This window comes from Lactuca virosa, chromosome 6, assembly GCF_052849685.1.
Source record: "Lactuca virosa cultivar CGN04683 chromosome 6, Lactuca_virosa_CGN04683_v6, whole genome shotgun sequence".
Classification (NCBI taxonomy): Eukaryota; Viridiplantae; Streptophyta; class Magnoliopsida; order Asterales; family Asteraceae; genus Lactuca; species Lactuca virosa.
The window spans coordinates 202683279-202693582 of record NC_136431.1 but is presented as its reverse complement, the minus strand read 5'-3'; the positions used below and the strand labels follow the sequence as shown (position 1 = coordinate 202693582).

At 33.6% G+C, this 10304-nt stretch overlaps 2 protein-coding genes and 1 non-coding gene across 4 annotated transcripts; 2 read left to right on the top strand and 1 right to left on the bottom strand.

Moving 5' to 3' along the window:
* Window positions 1–543: 543 nt before the first annotated feature.
* On the top strand, window positions 544–5297 carry BSK8 (kinase with tetratricopeptide repeat domain-containing protein). Of its 2 annotated transcripts, none has more exons than XM_079054811.1 (11): window positions 544–774; window positions 1837–2049; window positions 2139–2356; window positions 2697–2832; window positions 2928–3061; window positions 3147–3252; window positions 3432–3517; window positions 3708–3896; window positions 4247–4399; window positions 4484–4597; window positions 4702–5297. In XM_079054811.1, the coding sequence occupies exons 2-11, from the start codon at window positions 1971–1973 to the stop codon at window positions 4942–4944; spliced, it is 1458 nt and encodes a 485-aa protein (XP_078910937.1). In that variant the 5' UTR covers window positions 544–774; window positions 1837–1970; the 3' UTR covers window positions 4945–5297. The 2 variants fall into 2 exon arrangements, with proteins under 2 accessions (XP_078910937.1, XP_078910938.1); XM_079054812.1 differs by lacking the exon at window positions 544–774 and adding an exon at window positions 927–1071.
* Window positions 5298–5551: 254 nt separating this feature from the next.
* Window positions 5552–5623, bottom strand: TRNAC-GCA (transfer RNA cysteine (anticodon GCA)). The gene has a single exon. It is a non-coding gene; the product is annotated as a tRNA-Cys (tRNA).
* Window positions 5624–5860: 237 nt separating this feature from the next.
* LOC145119438 (uncharacterized) lies at window positions 5861–9128 on the top strand. Its single transcript, XM_079055104.1, has 7 exons — window positions 5861–5980; window positions 6055–6117; window positions 6568–6715; window positions 6804–6961; window positions 7046–7147; window positions 7272–7395; window positions 7653–9128. The coding sequence occupies exons 2-7, from the start codon at window positions 6115–6117 to the stop codon at window positions 9008–9010; spliced, it is 1893 nt and encodes a 630-aa protein (XP_078911230.1). The 5' UTR covers window positions 5861–5980; window positions 6055–6114; the 3' UTR covers window positions 9011–9128.
* Window positions 9129–10304: the final 1176 nt, after the last annotated feature.

Below are 10304 nucleotides of genomic sequence, written 5' to 3'. Positions count from 1 at the left end.
AGAAAACATTTCAGATTATATCATATTTATCATCACCCTACAAAATATTCCAAAACTGCCCATTTTAATTGGACTTATAACAAATATAAATAAAAATAAAAATTTACTATAAAGAAAACGTCACATGTTCAGACCTGCAAAGATTGAAACTTTCATGATCATGTTAGCTAAATAATATAAATTTGAAACTTAATTAATATTTAATAAGTAATAACATTAAGTCATTAACCCCCAATAGTCTTTAAAAATGGTTTTTGAAAAGAAAACGTCAACCTTGAATTATCCTTGACTTAATTACAGATATCGGACTCATCAAATTTGGGTTGATAAACTACTTTATTTTTTTTATTAAAGTATTTTCAAAGTTTTTCGTCATTTTTTAATTATTTACTTTTTGTCCGTAATTTGATTTTTAACTACTGATTATAGTATCGGGGCTGTGGTTAATGGAATGGTCAAACAAGACACATTGTAAAAAAAAATGATTAAAAAATTCTTTATGTCGGTGGAAAATTGAAATCCAGAATAGTAATCGTGTGCACACTTGGAATACCAAAGGGATCTGCAAACTTATCATAATCATCAAACAAACATATGCTATCAAGATTTCCCATTTCAACCCAATTTCTTCTTGATCTCTGATTCATTCATTCAAGAGAGAGAGAGAAAGAAAAAGAAGAAGAAGAGAATCTTGAAAGACCATTTTATCCTTTTGAGTCTTTGACTCAACTGGGTCCATGAATCTGCAAGTGCTCTTGTAATTTGAAGCAAAAGGTTTGAAGATTTTACTTGATGTTTCCTGATTTGTGTGTTTCGAATCGTGATTTGATCTTAATTTCTTGAACTTGAACTGTTCAGCTCGAAGTTCAAGTTTTGTTGATTTGGTTTGAACTTTGAAGCCCTAATAAGATTCTTCTTGAAGTTGTAATAAGTTGATTGATGCTAGTCACAAGGTTTTCTTTTGATGAGCTTACTGCATTTATCGCTGATATTGAGATTTATAGATCAATCGGTTGAGATATAGCAATCATTGAATGCGAACTGGTGTTGATTTCGAGGTTTTAAGTAGGAGTAAGCTTTGATTTTTGAATCTTTTTCATTACGTTAGCGTCTAATTTGTACGTGTTCTTGAATTTAATTAAGCTTAGGATCACTTTTAGAACTGGGCTATTGAAACTTTGAAACCCTAATATAATTCTTGTTACTGCAGCTAGATTTATCGCCGTTATTGGAATTTATAGTTACATAGGGTTGAGATTTTGCTGATAATGTAAATTGGTGTTGCTTTAGAGGTTTAAAATAGGAGAAAGCTTTTATTTTTCAATCTTTTTGTGCACTTTTTTGTTTGATTTGTATGTGTTGTTGAATCTTTTTATACTTTAAAAACGTAACAAATATTTTGTAATTACAGCTTAATGAAATTTTTTGCAATTTCAATAAGTTTTTTTTTGGACACAGTACATTTAACAGTATTGATGGAATTTATAGATTCTTAGGTTGAAGTTAAAATCTCTTTGAATGTAAAATGGTGTTGCTTTGAAGGCTTTAAGTAGTAATTAGTAAAAGTTTTGATTTTTTTTTGTTTAATTTCTATATGTTCTTAAATGTTGTCAACTTTAGAACCATTTTAAGAACTGGGTTCTACTAAACTTTCAAACCCCATTAAAAAATTTGTAATTCCACTGCAAATTTAAAGGTCTTTTTTTATGGGCATGCTATTTTTTTCAAAAGTTAATGAACTTTATGGATACATTAGTTAAGACTTAAGATTTTGCATTAGCATTCTTTAAACAGTTACAGTTTGATTCTAATTATCATCACAATGCAAATTTTCAGGTTTTCTTAATGTTTAATGGAGACAAAAAGCAGAGTTTCAAGTGCCTGAGAAGCTGGATTGATTATTAATAAATATTCATCTAATAATATAAATAAACAATTCAAAGATTTCAATTTTAATTTATTTTTAAATCATGGGCTGCGAATTTTCTAAAATGTGTTCATGTTGCGATACCATAGAAGATGGAGTTGTAGCTCAACCTGGTAATGTTGGTAAGTCAAATTTGCTCATTGTATCATTATTAGAAAATAGCTTATGTGGCATGATTATGATCTTTTTTTTTTTTTTTTTTAATTTCCAGAAAATGATATGGGGGAGACAAGTGATCTGCCTTCATTTCGTGAATTTTCTGTTGAACAACTTAGGAATGCTACATCTGGATTCTCTGTTGAAAACATTGTTTCTGAACATGGTGAGAAAGCCCCTAATGTGGTGTATAAAGGGAAGTTGGCAAATCAGAGGCGAATTGCTGTCAAACGCTTTAATCGATCCGCGTGGCCTGACTCCAGGCAGTTTTTGGTAACTAAATGACCATTTTACCCTTACATTCCAACAACCAATGCTGACATTAATTCATCAGTTTTGACACTAAAGGAGTAAACAAGAAACATCCATGTATATAGTTGTTAAGGTTAAATGCTCAACTCATTAAGCCCATTAAGTAAAAAAGAAACACCTCCAAAGTCCAACTTGTTGTCAAAATTATTTGAGAAAGTAACATCAGACTTTGGGGAAATGGAAGAAAAAAGTAAACAAGGTCAAATTTGTAAAAAAGTGGGAAGACCTTGTTTTTTTGTGGTGAATCTTATAAAGTAAATAAAGATTTATAGATTGAATTTTGTTTCTGTGATTATGACAGGAAGAAGCAAGAACAGTTGGACAACTTCGAAGCCCTAGATTGGCCAATTTACTTGGTTGTTGTTGTGAAGGTGATGAAAGATTACTTGTTGCTGAATTTATGCCACATGAAACACTTGCAAAACACCTTTTTCATTGTAAGTTACTAACAACATAATTTACCCTTTTTTGCTAATGACATAATGTTTGTGATTCAAGTGTAAAGTTTTGATTTTTATTGAATCTTGAATAGGGGAAACACAACCTATGAAATGGGCAATGAGGTTACGGGTGGCGTTATATCTTGCAGAAGCTTTAGATTATTGTACAAGCAAAGGGCGTGCTCTTTACCATGATCTTAACGCCTATAGAATAGTCTTTGACGATGTATGAATTACGATTCTACCCCTACTTGTTGCTTGTTGATTAAATTTAATCTTTGGTAACAATCTTGATTTGGTACATATTGTAGGATGCAAATCCAAGACTTTCTTGCTTTGGGTTGATGAAGAATAGTAGGGATGGAAAGAGCTATAGTACAAATTTGGCATTTACACCTCCCGAGTATCTGAGAACGGGTATCAACTCTCTCTTCTTTATCTCTCTCACACACACATGTGTTTGCGTGTGTGTGTGTTTATATTGAAATTTTATTAGGAGGGTATAGTGGGGTTTGTTTTTCTTGTGGCAAATCATGATCTTGAATTCTTAATATTGGTTTTCTAATTGGTTGTTTTTCTTGAATCTTTATGTGTAGGGAGGGTAACACCGGAAAGTGTAATGTATAGTTTCGGTACCCTTTTGCTTGACCTTCTAAGTGGGAAACACATTCCACCTAGCCATGTACGTTTTCATACGACATTTCAAACTAAATTACTTATTTGCCCTTTGCCCCTTTGTCATTACCATAAAAATTATTCTTTGTCGACTAGATTTCTTTTGTTTTGTCATTATTGAAGGGCATTTTAGACATTAACACACCCAAACATACAAAAGGACTTTTTTTAACTCGAATGTTATTTGAATTTATCAGGCTCTTGATCTTATAAGAGATAGAAATCTCCAAATGCTTACCGACTCTTGCTTGGAAGGTCAGTTTTCTAATGATGATGGAACCGAATTAGTACGGTTGGCTTCAAGGTGTTTGCAGTATGAGCCACGTGAGCGCCCAAATCCAAGGTCATTGGTTTCTTCTTTGGTTCCTCTACAAAAGGAAACTCAGGTATTAATTAAATATATCTTCTTTCATCATCACATCACATAAAGTTGCAATTTTTATCATTATTAAAGGTCTTTCACATCTTTCACCCCCTTTTCACCTTTTTGGGTGGGGCTAAAAAGCTGCAATTCTTGTCTCATTGACATCAGTCACAAGTCACATCAAATCCAGTACAAACTATTATGTTTTGTTTTGATCTGTCTTGTATACCAAATGGGGCCTTATAGTACATTCCTTTTGCGAAAGTTACAGTTTTTATCTCATTGACATCTCAGTTCCATTAAATGCAGTACAATCTGTTCTTTTCTGTCTTGTCCTTGTCCTGTGTGTCTTAAAGTACATTTTTTTTGTAGGAACCATCTCATGTATTGATGGGCATGCCACAAGGTGGCTCTGCTATGCCACTAACACCACTTGGGGAAGCTTGCTTAAGAATGGATCTAACATTCATACATGGAGTCTTGGAAAAATTAGGTTACAAAGATGACGAGGGTGCTGCAACTGAGGTTTGTTTATTGTTTTTTTGCTGTATTTTGACTTTGTTTGACCTTGACTTTCTAAAATTCATTCATGATTGTTGGTTGTTGTAGCTTTCGTTTGGGATGTGGACTAATCAAATACATGACACATTGAACTCTAAGAAGAAAGGGGACTCTGCTTTTCGTCATAAAGAGTTTAAAGCTGCAATAGACTTTTATACACAGGTTTGTTACTTTGTTCTCTTGTTTAAAAGCTTAATCTTTTTAATCTAAAAGTTCAAGACTTGCATTAGTTGTGGATCAAATACCTGATTTTTTTTGGAATATAGTTTATTGAGGTGGGGACCATGGTATCGCCAACTGTATTTGCAAGAAGAAGTTTGTCATATCTGATGAGTGAAATGGCACAAGAAGCCTTAAATGATGCAGTTCAAGCCCAAGTTATATCCCCAATTTGGCATATAGCATCCTATTTACAAGCTGCTGCTTTATTTGCATTGGGGAGGGAAAATGAAGCACAGATTGCACTAAGAGAAGGGTCGGTTCTTGAAGAGAAATATAACGCCAACTGAGAAGGGTATTTTGGTCATTTCATTTCCTCCCCCTTGATGATGGTATACGGAAGGGGAAACACCCAAGTCAAGTGTTTGATTTGATGATATAATGGTGGAAAAGAAAAAGGGTTTGAGATTTGTTTGTTTGTTGTTGTGGAAGCATTCTTTTGGAATACTTTTTGGTGAAATTGGTTGGTTGAATTAATGAATTTTTTGTTGTTTTGGTTTTATTACTTAGGGGTGGTGTAATGTAATGACATGTTTACCCTTTGGTTTGGAAGGGTGGTATTGGTAATGACTTTTTTGTCTTCTTGTTAATACGAAATCTTTGGTGGATTGGATTGGAATTTGGAATGGATTATTTCTATTTATTTTGTTTGGTGAAATATTTCATCTTTGTTGAAGTTTAGATAATTGTTTAGGACTGAAATATTTCATATTTGTTGAAATTTAGATAATTGTTTAATACTTGAAATATTTCATACTTGATGAAATTTCGATATTGTTTTTTTTTATAAATTATGAAAGTTCAAGTATTGGATATAAAGTTTTATTTGTATAAAATACTTCATAATCTTAAGTAGATCAAAAAGAAAAAAAAGTTTTAAGTAACAAAAACTTAAAAAGGGCCCAACCGGGTTCGAATCGATGACCTCTTGATCTGCAGTCAAATGCTCTACCACTGAGCTATGGACCCGTTTTTGATCATTCAGAAGTTTAATTATATTTATAACAAAATAGTATTCAATTCAGATAATAAAAGTTCTCAAATAAACGATGTCGCATTTGTGTGGTAAAACTGGTTTTCTAATTATCTTATTTATAGTTTTGTTGTAATTTGTAAACAAACAATTGTACGAAAAATATATTTTAAATGTCAAAACGGATAGTGAGTTAATATATATTAACTATATAATAAACGATTTCATTTCATTCTGAAAGACTCTTCAGTCTTCACAGTTCACACATGCCAGCTTCAAATTCAAGAAGCTTCTTTTACCTCAAAAATCTCCAATCTTTGTCCATCGTCGCCGCTATCCATATCCAATTTCCGGTAACATTTATACAGATTATACTTTCTGGGTGACCGTATAAACTCAATTCTAACCTGTATATGTATTTTTGCAGAGCAACATTTCCCCCCTTCCTACAGCTCAACCTAACGGAAGCTATCCGCGTTCTGCTTAAATGGTGAGTTCCAACTTCAATTTTATGCTTTTACAGTAATTGATTTTGTTCGTATTTGTAGTTTAAGTTTTTGAAGTGATATTGCGAACCTAAACGTTTGTATTCATGTTTTCATTCAAAAAGTTTTTGTTCTTCAGTAGACATGCATGATGCATGTGGCTATTTGGTGCGCTGTGGGCGTTTTCATAGTGATAATTGCCACTTCAGGGATTATTAATCGGATAAAAATATAATCATTGGATTGAAGTACATCAGAAAAATTAATTTATTCTGGATAATCAGTTCTTTCAGCAACTAAATCGGATGATTGTGTCTTGAAAGTATCAGAAAATCGTGATCAGAAATCATAATCATAATCAGCAAATCGCTTTTGCACCATATCAATAACAAGTTACATGATCATATATTCATACACATGATTTAGTAATCTGACTACTGTTGTCAAATTTTTAGGGCACACAAATGGTGGGCAGTAACATATTAGCATTCATAGAGAATGAAGTGATGCCTCTTCATGAAGTACTAAATGCAATAAGAATGGTGAAGAATGAAGCAGTTGAAAAGATCAATCCTTTAATCATTGAGCATGCTTCATCACTAAGTACCTTTCTCATTTCACCTATCAATTTCTTCCCATTTACCTCTTGAAACTTTATTATAACTTATGTTAATGAGTAATACTGTAATAGATTCTTTGCAAATGGACTCATCTTCTGTGGATTTCATCATATCCATGTGTACATCAGAAGATTTTCCTGGTGATAATTTGGTTGGGGAATTTTCACGGGTTTTAAAGCCTGGTGGAGAAATCTTTATTCATCAAAGTTTTGATGCTGCCAAAAAGAATGTAAAACATTTATCTTCTTCCCCAAAGTGAAACTAATCTAGGGTTTGTGTCTTAATTAATTAATCTCTTTTAACTGTTTTGCAGACAACATCCTCCCTTGGGCGCAAGTTATCAGTTGCAGGGTTTTCAAATATTGAGGTGGTTCAAATGGCAGAGGTTCTGTCTGAAGGCCTCCAGTCTTTTGGGGTAAGCAAAACTTCAAAGAAGTCAATAGGCCACCATTTGTGGGACCCAAAATTATATTTTTATGAAACTTTGAAGTGGTTAAATTTATATAACATATGAATGAAGTTTGGTTTATTGTCAACAGGTCAAGGGAAGGAAGCCTTCTTGGAAGGTTTTACCAAAAGTTGTGGTTGTTAATGAAATGGATGTTATAGATGAAGATAGTCTCTTATCTGAAGAGGATTTGAAGAAGTCCCAACTCCCAACAAGTAATTCATATTCAAGTTTTTATATGTGATCCGAGTAGTTTGATTGAGATATTTGCGTGTCACTATAATATCTAAATGGGTTAATGTCACAAATGGGTAACGGACTATTTGAGATGTTTAAAAACACCATTGTTTATAAGCAACTAGAACATTGTGTTCACTAAAATACTGTTAATATAAGGGTATTTTGGAACAAAACATTCCAGTTGCTTACCTTATGATAAAAGAATCTTATGAACCCAAAATTTGTTTTGCAGTTGGAGATTGTGAAGTTGGAAGCAAACGAAAAACATTGCAGTGTGGATCGGGTGATTCTCTCCGTAACAATGTTGGGCTTGAAAATGTTTCCCGTGTCAATTCTTCACAACCACCACACTCCCTACAATTTGAAACCATCCGTTTTCCTACTAAAACTTCACAAAACCAATTTCTTGCATCTCAACCCCAATCACCCGACAACCATGACACCCCCGTATCTGTATCCGTACCCGTACCATATCCATCCCGACGGGTTAAGCGCTCCAAAAGAAAGAGTTTTGAAAAAGTTACAAATCCGGATCGTAAAATGTCTATTCTTACTAAAACATGGCTTATGGATGAGGAAATGACATTGATAAATGCGTGGATTGACATCTCGGAGGAGGACACTGCAACCGGCCTGCCAACTGTTGGTCATTTTTGGAAGCGCGTTTTGAAACATTTTCACAATGCAATGGGCCGTGGCGACTACGTTACAGAAAGCCAACTCAGCTCAAAATGGAGGGCCATAAACGCGAAGGTGGTGAAGTTTAATGACATCTACAACAAATTGTTAAATGAACGTGGAAGCGGTCAAAGTGAAGCCGACATTTTGGAGGCGGCGTTCCGTCGATACAATTTCCAGTGGGAAAGCTTTGACCGTTATATGTTCGCTTGGGATGCTCTTAAAGAATCCCAAAAATGGGTGAATATGTATGTGAAGGATCATACAACAAGTGGTAATAAACGAACCAAGACATCTCACTCCAATGATTATACGACATCGTTGGATGCATGTTGTCACGTTGGCTTCGACAATGATGATGACACATGTGTACCTGTACCATCTCAACCGGTTAAGAGCTCTGAGAAAACTGCAAATCATGGTTGTACGGGTCCTTCTAACGGTCAAGAATGCACTACGGCCGAGGAAGCTGCATTGGCAAGTGCATGGGTTGACATTTTGGAGGAGGACGGTTCAACTGGTAATGTGGAAACTGTTGACCTCAATGACACGGATGACGAGATTGAGCCCGAGGATGATGATATTGAGTCGGAAGAACCTCAAAGCCCCATTGGGAGAGATAAAGGAAACAGAGCTTCGTCGTCAACTTTATCAGGATCCGGTATGGATGAAAAAATAGATCGATTAGTGGATAAGTTGGACAAATTTACCTCGACTTACGGCCAATTGGAAAAAGAAAAAATCCGTATAAAGGAAAAAGCATGGGAGGAAAAAATCCGTGCACAAAATGAAGCACGCGAGGCTGAGGATTTTAAAATCTTAACGGCGAATATCGACCATCTAATGGGGCCCACCCTTCGAGCGGCTCTAGCATTGAAGGAAAAAATAGCAAAAAGATATGGTTTTGAGTGATGTTTTTATTATTTTCATGCAAAGTTAAAATTTATAGTTTAAGTTAATGGAATTTTTTTAATTATCGTTAATCTTGTATTTGGTTTTTATTTTTTTAAATTTTTTTATTATTTAGTAAGTTCAATGTTTTAAAAATTTATAATTGTTATTTGTATTAAAAAAGAAATGGAAGGTGAAAGATGGGTAACACACGTTTAAATGAATGATAAAAAATGACGGATCTATATATCACGTAGCCTTACGTGCAATAGACAAAGGTCTTCCTTTTTTTTCAAACTAGAAAGGTTACCCCGCTACGCGGGGGCCAGAAGCTTTCAATGTTGTTTCTGAATTGATAAATATGACAGACATAGAAAGTGCAAGGATGAAAAGTCCGGGCTTTGCCCCGGACAAAAAATGTAAAAGTTTTGACTGCAACGACCAGAAGTGTGAAAATGGCTAAAGAATTAAAGGGGTAGGAATTAGCAACTTTTTAGAAAAGGGATCAAAGTTGTCAAATCGTTAAAGTTTTGTGGCCAAACTTTAAATATTAAAAGGTTCCAAAAAAGTGTAAAAATATTGATTGCAAGGACCAAAAGTGTCAAAATGGGTAAAGAATAATGACCAAAGTTGCCAAAAAAATCCAAATTTAGTATTCCTAACTTCCAACAATAATACAGGGACCAATTCTGCCAAAAAAATGGGAAGTTGAATGAAACACAAAAAAAGGACATGAATAAATTAATTAAAGAAGTACAGGGACCGGATATGTAAATCAAGGGACCAAACCTGGACAAAGTATCCCAACTCCTAACTTCCAACAATAATACAGGGACCAATTCTGCCAAAAAATGGGAAGTTGAATGGAACACAAACAAAAGGACATGAATAAATTAATTAAAGACCAGATATGTAAATCAAGGGACCAAACCTGGATAAAGTATCCCAACTTTACTATTCCTTTCTTCCACAACTTTAATATATATAATAATTGGGTGAAAACTGAAAAGGCAAAAAACTTGTCCCATTTATATTACACTAGACGGATTCCCGCGCGTTGCGCAACGAAGATTAAAAATATATTGTTAAAATATTAAAAAATATATGTTTAAAATGATTATGTTATTGACATTAACTTTGAGGTAATATTTTTACATTAATATATATATATATATATATATATATATATATATTGTCAATTATTTTGAACAATAATATTCATTGACATCAACCCATATTCCTCATTAATAGAATTAAATATAATTATCTATTTAGTATTATTTTTAACAATTATTATTATTGATTGATTATATTT